Source organism: Notolepis coatsorum (genome assembly GCF_963971535.1).
Source record: "Notolepis coatsorum genome assembly, chromosome: 8".
In the NCBI taxonomy this organism is placed as follows: Eukaryota; Metazoa; Chordata; class Actinopteri; order Aulopiformes; family Paralepididae; genus Notolepis; species Notolepis coatsorum.
Window position 1 is genome coordinate 127256272 of NC_140172.1, and position 15162 is coordinate 127271433.

General features: G+C 45.5%; 1 protein-coding gene across 1 annotated transcript in view; it reads left to right on the forward strand.

Moving 5' to 3' along the window:
• LOC311233555 (uncharacterized protein) overlaps positions 1-15162 on the forward strand; it is a gene marked incomplete at its 5' end in the record, with an annotated part of 48433 nt that overhangs the window by 23340 nt on the left and 9931 nt on the right. The window contains 5 exons of the mRNA XM_084320523.1: positions 1177-1329; positions 2827-2892; positions 3217-3274; positions 3375-3503; positions 4889-5000. Of these exons, the coding sequence (XP_084176649.1) occupies positions 1177-1329; positions 2827-2892; positions 3217-3274; positions 3375-3503; positions 4889-5000 (518 nt within the window). The remainder of the gene's footprint in view (positions 1-1176; positions 1330-2826; positions 2893-3216; positions 3275-3374; positions 3504-4888; positions 5001-15162) is intronic.

Here is a 15162-nt window from a genome sequence, read left to right on the forward strand (position 1 = left end):
GCCCACAATAAATTGGAGACTATTGATCTCTGAGTGCCGGTATTCTGTTTTTGTTGTGATCCTCACTACTGTGGTGGAACCAAACTCATCAATTATGTCCTAGACGGATCTTCAGGTTAAATGAGCTTGGGCTAAGAGGAGTGCTCTCATCCTGGCCAGCTGGGAGAACACTGAGATAGAGAAGGGGATCCAGATCTCTCTATATATATAGATATAGAAGGGTGGGGGTTTGGGGACATTGGACCACATGCACTAACATTCTCGTAAGTTTCCTCGTAAATAACCTTGTAAGAAGTCCGTAAGAGGAAACCTATGATAGTCCTCCTCCGGATACCTGAACGTGTGAACGGGTGCTCGTAAGTGGCCCAAATTATCGCAGCCGAAAAGCTTGTAAGTGGAGTTATGATTAAATTTGCTTGTAACTTTTCTCGTAAATCCGTTCGTGACTGTTGTCACCGGAAGGGCACGCAGATGGTATCTACTGCGCATGGGCGTTTTCGCAACAACGGCTAGCGTGCTGACTACACGCTGTTGTCGATTCGTTTTTTTTGCGTATCTCCAAACGCAAACACAATTTTGCGTTTCAGCCGTATCCACAAAAAAACGCCAAAAAACGCATTTCTGTGTAATAGGGACATCAAACGTCGTCAAAAACGTATAAAAAAACGCCAGGAATACACTAGTCTAACCATGGCCTTAGTGAACCGCTCACCTAAAGTGTTGTCAGACAGAGACACATCTTAGTGAACCGCTCACCTAAAGTGTTGTCAGAGACACATTGTAGAGGTGGATGGTAATGAATAAGACACTGGAGAGAGTGGATCCATTTCAATTGACTATTCTTTACTTAGGTCCTGCATAGCATCACACATGCCGGCACGCAAGCCTTCACTTCCTGTATTCACCTTCTTCTACATACCTGTCTAGGCAGGTCACCTCCGGTGACACCAGGTGGTGCAAATAAGTAACTGCGTGCTTTAAACACTAATAGTAGGACACAACACACATCTTAGTGAACCGCTCACCTAAAGTGTTGTCAGAAACACATCTTAGTGAACCGCTCACCTAAAGTGTTGTCAGAGACACATCTTAGTGAACCGCTCAGTGGAAAACGAGCATGTTTACGAGCAAAATGTACTTTCTGTCTCTTCCTGCTCCTCCTCTCTTTATCATTAGACGCCGCGGAGCCGAAGCCCTATCTCCCTGCCACTGCCACGGCTTCAGCCGCACCTCCACCAGTGGAGTCTCCCTCCTTAATACCCAAGTCACCCAACCATTCAATATCAGATGGTCCTGCAGGACAGACGTGGGAATATCCCTTTAAACGGGGTGAGTGAAACAGGGGAAATGGCCACATGTGCGCTCGGTCGAGTTTACCACCAGGAAGTTGCACGGCCGACCAAGTGGTACCAGTGGTAAACTCAGGCAGGTTCCACGATACCCGAGTTTACGAGTTGTGACGTTTCACTGACCCTTCAGCATGAACATGGAGTATCATGAGACAGCATCAGAAATATGATGTTGACATGCCGGGATTCCTAAAAATCACTAAAATCAACAAAGAACGGTTTGAATAATCTGCCTTGCATTTGATTGGTTCTGACTTTACGACCTAACTAGCGCACCTGAACACTATCACCTCGTATATAACTGTTTGGTCACATGATGCATTTCTGCTAGGGATGTCCGATATTATCGGCCTACCGATATTATCGGCCGATATTGGCATTAAAATGTGATATTGAAAATTATCGGTATCGGTTTTCAATTTTTTTTTTTTTTTTTTTTTTACCTTTATTTACCCAGGCAACCAAGTAAGAACAAATTCTGATTTTATTTATTGTCAAAAGTATGCATAATATTGTGTTAATTCCATGACAAGATATATGTAATGTTAATTACCTGAAATTATTCCGTTTTTTGGGGGGGGAAACCCTGCATATATCGGTATCGGTTGATATCGGTATCGGAAATTAAGAGTTGGACAATATCGGTATATCGGTATCTGTAAAAAAGCCAATATCGAGCATCCTTAATTTCTGCCTTGCCAAGTTGACGAGGGCCGACCAAATGCAGCATCAGGAGGGCTCTACCACCCTTCAGCCCATTCACAAAATATATTATTATTTTTGTAACCCTTTCACTACGACACTGCAAAGGGTTAACACTTTCACTACCACACTACAAAGGGTTAACACTTTCACTACCACACTACAGAAGGTTAACACTTTCACTACCACACTACAGAAGGTTAACCCTTTCACTACCACACTACAAAGGGTTAACACTTTCGCTACCACACTACAAAGGGTTAACACTTTCACTAACACACTACATAAGGTTAACCCTTTCACTACCACACTACAAAAGATTTACATTTTCATCACCACACTACAGAAGGTTAACCCTTTCACTACCACACTACAAAGGGTGTCTGTAGTGTGGTAGTGTGAAAGGGTTAACCTTCTGTAGTGTGGTAGTTAAAGGGTTAAACGGATGTTATTAAATGAATGGCCTCTACCGGCCTACATGTGAGAATTGACCTATCCCAAGCTCCGCCCTCAAAGTTTGTCTGAGGAAGCAACAGTTGTGATTGGAGGATCAAGAAAATGGGGCGGGGGCTTGAGATAGCATCTGTGGTGTGCTTGCAGTGAGTGGTGTGCGATGGGGGAAAGGTTGGGAGCAACTCACGTCACTGTAATCACTTGTTTTTAATCTGCATTCAGGTCACCCAGTTCCCATGATCCCTTGCTGTATATTCATGACACATCTTTTCTCCCTTTCCCTCACTTTTCATTCTCTCCTTCTCTCCTTTTATCATTGCAGCGCCCATTCTTAATAAGGCACCCAGTCCCAGTCTGAAGAGAAGTACAAGCTTCCCTCAATCAAAAGGTAAATTTTACACCCTAAAATGTCAACATTCCTATTTTTTTCTAACATGATGTGTATCAGTAAGAGTATTTTCTCAGCACAACCCAGGCAGTTCTTCATACTGGACACACGCAGCACCAGCTCGTTAGCCACAGAACAAATGCACAGTTTAATGGGGCCACACTGCAGTCTAGGTACAAGCCCTGAATAGAAATGCTGAAACCTGCTTCGGCTGCTCTGTGGAGTAGGTTTCAGAATGTATTGGTATGAAATGCTGATCTCTCTCTCTCTCTCCCCACCCTTTTTCTCTCTCTCTCTCCCCCCCCCCTTTCTCTCTCTCTGCAGAAAAATTACTTCCCCCCAAAACACTTCCGATAGCTAGTTTCTCCCCCGGCTTTGACCGGTAAGTCATTGATTACGAATGCTGTCAAACGGATACTACTGTAATAGAGGCTACTGTTGCCACAGTGTATCTCTGCTGATCTCCACTTATCGCTCCACAGGAAAGTGGACAACGGTTCATCAGGCGGTGGGTCAGAGAGGAAGAAGGAGCTGGAGAGGTCACAGACACTCCCTCACGGGACACAAGCCATACGTTCCCTCTTTGAAAGAAGGGGCTCAGAGCCAATCAAGTGAGAATATCCTCAAAGTATTTGTCATCAGTCTAACCAAATAATGTCAGTTTTGAATATTCTTGGACAGCGCATCTACTGTATTTGCAGTTGTAACGTCCAAATCCAAATCACTTTGAATGTGATACATCACCCAAGGGTACTCGACTTCTGTCGTTCTTAACCGTGAATGCACACAGCACTCCAATGTATAATTAATAGGGCTGTCAAAGTCAGTGTGGTAATAATAATGCATTGACGCAAATCCGTATTTTTACGGCACAAATTATTTTGTTGCATCATGCACTTTCTTTTGTACAAACATTCAGTCATACCTGTTCATATATCAAGAACAAGAGATGGCATTTTGGTAACAAACATTTCTGAGTACATTTGAATTTTTTACATGCATTTCTTGTATGTAACGAAAATAACCTCTCACATGGTACTGTGTGAGAAGGGAGAGAGAGAACTTTTACTGTATAAAGGTGTATTCGTCTGTAAAAGGTTGGCAAGAGATTAACATTGGACTCCATTTAGTTGGATTTGTGACACTGTTTTGATTCCATATACAGTAGGAGAAAGGGATGTTTTTCCCCATGTGAGGTTGGACACAATTATAATTGTGTAATTTGCTTTAGAAGTGCGAGGGATCCAGGGAATGATTTTTGAGTAATGTAAAATCTTGCTGATCAATGTATACCTGTTGTACAATGTGTCTGTTGTTGCGATGCATCAAGGTCCATCATTTGGTTTTAATGGTTAAAAAACAGGGGATGTTTTAGTGAACCTTTATGAGAGTAAAGTTGGACACTACATTGTGTGAGCACTCATATTACTGAGTAATGTTACATTCAGCAGGTCAATATGGCCATCTGTTGTTTCCTATTGGGCTTTGCCATGTTATGATTATTTGCAGCATATTTATTTTATGGTAAATGCAGTACCATTGTTTTTCTGGACAATATTTGTCATCTTGGTTACTTATTTTATTTAATAAACATACAACAAGTCAAGTCAAGTGCTCCTTTATTAGTGCCCTTGGGGAAATGCAGTTGTCATAGCAGCATGGTGGGGGATTAGGTACAGATTAAGTAATAATAATAATAATTATTATTATTATTATTATTATTTCCCCTTTGCATAAAGCAAGCATATCTGTCCACTCCCACGTTGAGTTTAAACACTTGGAAAATGTCCCTCTAAGGTACATTTTGAACAGATAAGAAATGTGTGATTAATATGTGATTAATCACAATTAACTATGGACAATCATGCGATTAACCACAATTAAATATTTTAATCAATTGACAGCCCTAATAATTAAGTTTGAAAACATTGTTCATATGAAACCTTTTAAAAACAGACTTATAATGGTCTTTTAATTCTTAACTTGGATTTCCCAGGAACTCCCAGGATCCCAAGCCCAAACTGAAGCGTTCTGGGAGTGTGTCCAGCGCCAGTGGTATCAAACAGATTCTCCTGGAGTGGTGCCGCTCAAAGACTATTGGTTATAAGGTACTGCATAGCCAGTAGTCACCAATGAAATGATATGACATACTCTGTCATAACTTGAACTGCTTCAGTGATGACTGATGATGGCTGTTACCATATACAAACACTATACTGCATAATAATATAGTATATAGACTTTCATTCTAACTGTCCAAGCTACTTTGCCTCTTATTTGTTCAGAGTTAACTCAAAGTCTCTTAACATGCAACAGCCCACATGTGGGCCCTCTTGAGGATGATTTTCCCATAGGCACTTTGGCGACCTCTAGCGGCTCGGGTGTGCATATTTTTAAATACAATATATATATATATATTGAATTAAAGCCCTATTTGTTGTCGGTACACGGTATTGCGCAAATACCAACCCAGACTCCCGGGCTCTAGCTCTGTCAATCATTTGGCGATCTCGAAGATTATTGGACACGGTTGTAGCCAATGAGTGTGGCTTTCCAATGATACCCGACGTGGGGATGTACGCATTAGGGATCTAGGTGAAAAGTCATGAGCGAAAACAGGAAGAGAAAAAACGCTGAATGAATTGAAGTCTATGAGGAAAAGGAAACCAGGAACGCTACACAGTTTACCAAAATCGTTCCTAATCACTCATTTCTGAATGAATTGTGGACCCAGGGTCTTTTCAGCCATACCAAATTTTGGGGGAAAGACTACTTCTACTACAGAAAAACGTGAGTAACACGTTTTTCTACAACTCAAGTTCAGAATGTTACTCTATTTCATTAGCACTAAACGTGAATTATCTTTATTGTATCAGAAACTTTAGAATGTCATCTTTCAAAAGAGACCAGGCTCATGCATGTGCTATAAATATTCGTATAGTATTTTGGTTTGCAAAACAAGTATGCAGTCCTCAAAAACGAAAACTAAAATGACCACTTTTGGGGGCGATTGTTAACTCATTCTGCGTCATCGTTTAATGCGTTAGAGGGCGCTATTACGACAGCGCTGTAAGTCAAATGGGCACTTTGTTCACTTGTGAGTGCTTAAAATATATCTTATATTAAAGCTATGGGTCTAATACACTTGTCGATTGTCAGTGAGTTGCTTCCAGTCAACATCCACAAAACAGATTGTTTTTTCATCGGTACATTTCCGTTTTATACCGTTTTGAATATGAATATAGTTTGGGTGCTTCAGAGTAATTCCAGGAAAAGACGCAATAATAGCCCTTTAGTGGAATACACTAAACACGTTGTCATTTTTCGCCTGATTATCGAATCTTCCTGAAATCAACACTAGATCATCATTATTATCCTTCCTCATGCAAGAATGAAAAGAGCCCTGGACAGCGGGGCTCCCCCGCCACCTCCTCCCACCCAACGGCACACAGCCACACACACACACAGAGACAGCGTTGATCGGGGTAGAAAGAAATATCAGATCAACGCAAGATTTTATATATAGTGTTCTTACCTGGTATCTGATGTAATGCAAAAGAAATTATCCAATTATCTGATCGCCATTCCAAATACTGCTCGTGGAGGTCCGTCCCACATTACCGAGCGTTACACAGGAACGGGCGGGCGGGGTTACTGTTCCATGCCATCGTTGTAAAGCCCTCCCTCGTCTGAGTATTTAAACCCCGCCCGCACGGCTCAGATCGGCCCTGAAAAGAAACTACACCATTTCTAATAGAGTGCAATACCTGCTGGAAGGCGTAGGCGGCGGTATTTGCCCTTTTGCGAGCTCAGACCCATTCCCAATGATAACATCAGGCTGGATGGATGAAAATGAATGGATATAGCTAATAACAGAAATAACGATTAAAACCCGACTTTTCTCGTGATTGCTTAACCCGACTTTTTCCGTGATTGGCGCAGAATGAGTTAAGAGGCTAAACTGAGAAGTCACTCCGCCGCCATCTTGATAATGGGGACTAACAAGACCAACAAGACTAACAACCACTCACTGCCTTTCAGCAGAGATTGTGATTTATTAAAAATAATATATTTTACTTCACATTTCATCTCAAGTTTCAGTAAATTATCATCTTACTCAACATAAGATAAGATAAGATGATCCTTTATACATAAAATCACATCATATTTAATTATTCCCTCTGAATATGTTTGTTTTGTACCAAGTAGTTTCGTTGTTAGTGGTTGTTTAATGGTTTCCCATTCAAAATTACTGCAGTGCTCCATCGCCTCATTATAGACGGTCTCTCAGGGGCGGAGCTTCCTACAGGTGACATAGGCGGTTGCCTAGGGCGCCATCCAGGGTGCCATCCAGGGTGCCATCCGCTGAACACAGCTTCCGTGCCCCCTCTATATCTGCAACCAATATTTTGACATTTAAAAAAATCTAACATAAGTGAAAATTTGCCAAAAATCGAAAACGGTTGGTCGGTCTTTAAGGCCATGGTTACACTGGGGAAAAACAGCAACGTTGTATTTTCGAATGATTACGTTTGCATGTCCAAGTTAAAAGGAAACGCCGCTTTGGCAGGCCTAGCGGCAACGCTGAAAGGGTGTTTTCGTTTTGGAAACTCGTCGACAACAGTGCCATGTAATTTGCGCGAGCCGGATACGGAGCCGTTCTTGCCCAACGCACATGCGCAGTAGTAAACACAGACGCCAAATTCTCCCCTGGCTGGACCTATACAGGATATCAGCTGCGTCCTCCTCAGATTGCCTGTAGCTGTGGCTAAACTAAGATCATGTGTTGTCAAGTTATTGTTATAAGGAACCCAGTCCAAAGTACAACAGTCTGCATCCCCTTAACAATTGTTTGTATTGAGCCGTATTGTATTGTACCCATTCTGCAATCTGTTAAATAACGTTTTCATCCATTCATTACTAGGTTAATGTACGATAGCCACAATGCTATACTGTTATAATGGCATATCCCAATCACGTTAGCACGTAAGCTAACAAAATCGGCGATCTTTTTGTGAGACTAAACTCCGCTCTTGGTGGTCAATTGTGTTGATGTTAGTTTTGTTTCATCAACAAATCATCAACAAATGAGGCAGAACACACAGTGAATGTATCCGTTTTTGTTTATTGCACTTTGTTTCTTGCTGAAAAATAAATGCTATGTTGCTAAATGGCTCATGCGAGGTATTTAAATATGGTGGCTTTCTGAGATTTTGAGCAGGATGTGGAGTGACTCGTTCAACCTTTCTGATTGGTTGAAAATGGCCTTCATGTTTGAACTACATCGCCACCTACTGCTTTGGCATTGTACTACATGTATATACATCACTCTGTGGTCAGGAGACAAACAACGTCTAACTTGCCTGTCATTACGTAGCGTTCTGAAAAACGAAACTGAAACTAATAGTTTTGGCCCTAATGTAACCGCAGCCTAAGAGGTTGGGGGGGTGCCACCCCGGCTTTAGGTGTTCACAGTCTGTTGTAAATTTCCCATTATTTTCTATGCTGTGTATTATTATTATTTTTTAGTCAGGCATCACTCTGGACAGCCCAGGGGTCCTTACTTAGTCTGGTGATTAAATGCAGCGGCCATCTTGCCGCCACATGTTGTTTCCACTGCTGTCTGCTAACTCATACCGGGTCTGTGCGGCCGCTGGTGTGCTGCCATGCCTGCTCTCCACAGTCGATGACACAGGCTGGTTTGACTGGTAGGTAGGCTGGTATAGGTCCCATTGTCTCGCCTTATCGACTGCTCCTGGTAGTGAGAGGCAGGGAGGGGGCCCGAGCGCAGTGTGGAGCTGGTCATCTGTAGTTGCAAACTCGGTCTGCAGGCTGAGTGACCGCAGCTGCTGTGCGCTGGCACCTTCGCTGTCGTCTTGTAGAGGCGCAGTATTAGGCATGACGGGCGGTGGGAAGCTATAGCCTTGCAGGTGTGCTGGAAGCTGTCGCAGCCTTCCTCCTCCTCGTATTACACCTTCATCTGCTGCTGTTCTCTGCATGTCCATGGCGCCGTCGTGGGTGGAGTACTCCGGCTCGAAGGACCAATATTGAAGATATAATGTTTGTTTGCAATGTTTGCTGGAGCCACTTCATCCAGAACGGCACACCCCGGTCAGAGAGCGGACACAGACACAGAGAACAGTCCTTTGTAGTTTAATTAGGATCACATGATGGAAGGAGAGTGATATCTCGTAGTGCTTTCCATCCAGGTTGTAAGGCTGGATGGAACAATGAAAGATTGAGTGAGTGAGTATATTGAATTGAATGCTCCCAAGCACTGGAATACACAAACATCATGTAGAATGAGTACTTTTACTTTAAATACTTAAGTACATTCAATAGCAAATACTTCTCTACTACTACTACTCTTTCAAGAAAACACAAAATGATAGCTATCTGTCTTAAAGGCCTTGTGTTACCCATAGGCCTATGAGAATAGGCTACTGGTATATTAAGCTATTGTAGGTGTAGGCATATCATATATCATTCATATCACATGTAGAATAACTGGTCTGGTGGTTAGAGAAACCAGCATGTGATTGTAAAGGCACAGGTTTAGTGCCCTGTGATATGCAGAGCTCATTCGTTGAAGTGTCCCATTAGCAAGCAGCCCAACCTCACTTAAAATATGTAAATAAAGTACTAATTGACCATAGGAAAAGAGGTACATATTGTACGTTATGTTATAGCCATAATTAGTATATGTACGTATTATATTGAAAATGTACAATGTGTACATATTACAAATAAGTACATATATTACATATTTAATAGATTTAAGCTTTTAACATTTTCAGCAAACGCTGAGTTCCCCTGCTGTAAAGTGCCTTTACCACAAGACTACCGAGACACACTTTTCCAAGTCTCGCCCAAACCCTAACCCTAACCACACTGTTACACTAACCTTAAACTAACCATAACCCTACTAATATCTTAACAATAACCGTTAAATCTTAAAACAAATCATCATATTGCTGTGTTTGTATCAGGGTGGGTGTGTGCCTTAGTCTAGTAGTGAGAGCACTCACCCGCAACCACAATCATTGTCGGTTCGTCTCCCGGTCGCAGTGTTTCTTTTGGACTTTTAACGATACAAAGCATGAATTAAATATATCACTTATACGACACGTAAATATATTACTTATGGCTATAACATAACATACATTATGTACCTTTTTTCCTGTGGTCGATTAGTAAGAAGACACTGAATCGCTAATGTTGTGAAGGATCAGATTAAACCGAATATGTATATTTATTTATATATATTTAATTGTATTTGTATATCGTTTGATATCCCCTGTATATTCCTTGTACAATATGCATTGAATATCCCTTTAGTCTACTAAACAGCCCATAATAGTTTCATTCTACCATTGGACGAGAACCTGGCGCCAGGTTGCCATACCCCTAGGTCCAAGTTCAATCGTGCCGCCTAACATGTCGTGGCAAGCCCCGGTTCCGCGCAGGAATATGTCGGGCGAAATACGAATGGTACTATTTGTTCATAGCGCATATATATATGGCGCAAGTAAAGTAGAACTTTCCTTTAGTCCAGTTCTTTACCCTCCAACAGAGTGACAGACGCAAAGCCTCCCCACAACGCACGTGCGGTGTAGTAAGGCCTACTTGGCCCAGAATAGGCATTGAGATATCGTGTAGATTAATAGTTGAATAGTCATAGTTGGCACTATACCGTCGAGTTGGACGTATTCTATTAAGCTAATAATAGTCTATTTATGTATGGTGCATCGTTCGGTTAGAGTTCTAAAGTTATCAGTACCCCCATCGTTCCTGACGTTATCTGGACGCTTAACCAGGCTGGTCAGACCCCTAGTGGTGATTGCATCCGAGGAGCTCCGGGCCACGAGCGACTGGACCTGTATATTGGATTACTCTACCCGGACGACGGCGAGCCTTCCACGGCTTGGATTATGCTTTGTGTGCTTTGATTATTCCATGGATAAAGGCCAACACTGCGGAGTGTTGGAACTACCCCCCGGAGAGGACTCCAGGTGAGACGGCGCTCGACACCAGTGAGGTCGCCTCACGTCTCTCCGTTGTGGACCGGCAGCTACCGTCCACAGAGGGTCCAGCTGTATTCGTCTGCGGTCCGAGGTTCTGTGGGCACCGTGTCCAAGACTTTGGATTCTCCCAAGACACCGTCGGCCAGATGGGATACCGCCAGCGGCTTCTCTAACCCCCCCCTCCTACTGTCTTACAACCAGCGGGACCCCCCCCCCCCCCCCCCTTAGTGTATCCAGCTATAATCATTTAAGTACCATCGCTATCGTTTTCCTAAATATTCCAGGTTGTATACTTACTCCCTGCGTAACCAGAGATTGGACATTCAATGTTGATTTACCTACGAATACTCATTTGCCATAAAAGTGCATATTTCATATTTCAAATCATAAATGTAATTAAGTGATCGTTGTATACACCTTTTGCTGTATTAAACCTTCGATTTGGTACATTTGTGTGGATTCGTTTCATCAGGTGGGAAAGTGTTCATCATACTTATATCTTGTACTGGGTGGCCAGAAGTTAAAGTACATGAGGTAGTGGTATTAAATATCATATCTAACAATACAGTCAGGGAATTGTACCCCTCAGTTACAATTGGTCCTTCGAGCCGGAGGGTAACTAGTGTAATATTAATATAGTGTTATTAATATCAAAATGGCCTATGATGAACACTCCACGAAACGATCCTCCTAACCTAGAACGCCCGCGGCGCAGACGACAGACACCTCAGTACTTAGAGGCTTACACTGTCAGTCAACTACCTAGCCTTCGACAAACGGTAAACGCGGTAAAAGTAGAAAGTAAAATTATGTCTGACCTTAACGACCAGGTTTCCCCGACCACAGAGGCCCTAGTAGGTCCTAATGTAACTGACCAAGCTCACGGTGGGGACCAGGAGGGAATTGACATGCCTTTACCCCCCGCCACTACCCAAGAAGTAGTCCCCGACCAGCCCCGGGAGGAAGACAACCCTACAGAGAGAGAACTCTGCACGGAAGAAGAGGAGGAGAGCGCCGAGGAACTAGAGCTCCAGGACTCCCCAACGAGTACCCCCAGGAGCGGCTCACGCAGGAGCGGCTCACCTCCACAACCGCCTTCCCCCAGAGAAGCGGCGAGGATGCTACAACAGGCGTTCCTCGTCCGCCTGACAGCCTCTACCGAACGCGATCGACTTCAGGGTGAACGCGACCGTCTCCAAGCACAGGCGCTTAGCGAGCACGAACATTTTACTATTGAAAGAGAACGCCTCCAAGCGCAGCGACGGAGCGAAGAAGAGCGCATACGCCGGGAGATGAGACGCCGGGAGATGAGACGCCTTCAGACGGAAATTAATATGGTAAGAGACCGGGCCGCAGCAGACCGCGCCGCCGCCGCAGCAGAGCGCGCCGCCGCCGAAGCCCAGCGCGTCGCTGACTATGCCCGAAGAGAAGCAGAGCGCGCCGCAGCCGAAGCCCAGCGCGCCGCTGACTATGCCCAAAGAGAAGCAGAGCGCAACATCGATCTCATCCAGCGCCAAGCCGAGCGCGACAGACTACAAGCCGAGCGCGACAAGTTAATGGCGCAGCTAAGGAAGCGGCTGATGATCCCCAGGGCAACACCCTCTCCCTCCACCAGGGGTTCAAGGAACTCGTCGAGACAACAGTCAAGAGCAGCGCCTCCTAAACGAGCAAGCGACCCTGAACTTGACCAACAGACAAAGCCTATACCCCCCGCAGACCCCCTTCCCAGACCGGTCCAAGCGAGACCCAGCTACAAGGAAGGAGCGGCATACACTGCGGAGAAGCAAGATAAACGATTACAGGATCTGGAAGATCTGATAGAGGAAGAAGAGGGAGAGGAGGAGAACCAAGCCCGACGACAGCACAGTACTCCACCGGACCAGGAGGTCCCATACAGTCCAGGCTATAACCCCGCGGCGCTGCGCTACAGACCCCCGACTCTATTCACGGGTGAGCACGACGCACGACCAGCCCCGAGGAATAGCACCTGGACCAGCTGGCTATGGTGCCCTGCCGGTACCAGCCCACAGAGAGACCAAGAGGACCCAGCAGCAGATGAAGAGGTCCAACACAGTGTGAAGAACAGTTTCTACGTGGACAACTGTTTACAAAGCGTCTCGACTCAAGAAGAAGCCGAGGCTCTCCTAATCAAGTTACGCGCCTCCCTGATCAAAGGCGGCTTTGATCTCAGGCAGTGGGCCAGCAGTGACCCGCACGTATTGCGCAGCCTCTCCTCCGCGGACAAGGCTGCCAGCAGCGAGACCTGGATGGCGACAATCCCAGGAGAAGCCCAAGAAATGACACTAGGACTAGTCTGGCGCTTCAAAACAGACTCGCTCCACTATAGACACAAACCCTTGGCTCCAGAGCAGGGAAGGTCGGCGGCGATACCGACCACCAGACGGAGTGTGTACAGAACACTCGCCAGACAATATGACCCGTTGGGATGTATTCTACCTTACACCACCAGGGCAAAGATGATTGTACGAGCACTATGGGACAAGGACCAGGGCTGGGACGACCCAATACCCGCACACCTTGCCTCAACATGGAGAGAGTGGGAGACGGAACTCCGCTCACTCCCAGGTGTCAATATACGCCGCAGCTACTTCCCATCCACAATGAGGCCAGAGACATGCGAGATTGAGCTACACGTCTTCAGCGACGCCTCCGAAGTAGCCTACGGATCGGTGGCCTACTTGCGTGCCCAAGAGATGGGAGGAAAGATACACACTGCTTTCATCCTGGCCCGCTCAAGAATAGCCCCACGTAAGCAACAATCTATCCCACGTCTAGAGCTCTGCGCAGCCCTCGCAGGAGCGCATCTAGCCACGTTAATCCAACGTGAACTCACCATTCCGGTGCATAGAACAATCTTGTGGTCAGATTCCACGACAGTACTCACATGGATCAAGTCTGATTCATGCAGATACAAAGTCTTCGTGGGAGTCAGAGTCACCGAGATTCAAGAGTTAACAGAAGAAGCAAGCTGGCGGTATGTGGACACCAAACACAACCCAGCTGACGTCATCACCCGGGGAATGTCTCTGGATGACCTAACCCGTCGCAACATCTACAGCGACGGACCAGAATTCCTCAAGCTCCCGGAAGGAGATTGGCCTACGCCCACCCCGAGGGAAGCAAGTAACGAGGAGGCTGAGAACAAGAAACCTATGTTCTGTGGACTGAGCACTGTCGCCTCCACAGACCCCAACATAGATGACTGCATTACCCTAGAGAGTGCGCAGCAAAGAACATTCCTGCGGCACCACCCAGAGATTCAGTCCACCACTGACATGTCAGCAGCTGACTACGAAGAAGCAGAACTTCTTCTACTACAACGAGCCCAGAGAGACTCGTTCCCCGATGAGCTAGACTGTCTACAGGGAGGAAACCCCGTCCCATCAGACAGCAGACTGATTCACCTGGCACCAGAGAGTGACGCCCATAATCTCATCAGAGTGGGTGGTCGCCTGCGGAGAGCCCCCGATCTACCAGATGACATTAAGCACCCGATCGTCTTGAACAGCCGACACAAGGTCACAGAGCTGATCATAAAGAAATACGACGAGGATGTACACCACGCAGGAGCAGAGAGAGTCTTCGCGGAGATCAGACGTCGTTATTGGATATTGCAAGGGAGAGAAGCAGTACGGCGCTTCCAGCGAACCTGTCTAGACTGCCGTAAGTGGCGCGCGCAGCCCAGCATACCACGGATGGCTGACTTACCCCCCTGTCGCCTCCGAATCGGTGACAAGCCATTCCACTCCACAGGCATGGACTGCTTTGGCCCGTTGTATATAAAGAGAGGAAGAGGCACCGAGAAGCGGTGGGGTATTGTATTCAAATGCATGACCACCAGAGCGATACATATCGAGCTCCTTCCGACCATGAGCACAGACTCATTCCTTATGGCCTTCCGGAGATTCACATCACGGAAAGGAAAACCGTCTACATTGTTGTCTGATCACGGGACCAACTTCAAAGGCGGAGAAAGAGAGCTGAGAGAGAGCTTCCAAGCTATGGGCCCAGAACTTAAGACCCACCTCGCTCCAGCCCAGATTGACTTCCAGTTTAATCCCCCGAACGCACCCCACTTCGGTGGAACCTGGGAACGAGAAGTACGTTCTATAAAGACAGCCCTGTACGCCGTACTTGGAGCCCAGACTGTGGCGGAGGAAGTCTTAATGACAGTCCTCACGGAGATCGAGGGAGTATTGAACTCAAAGCCCCTCGGTTACGTCTC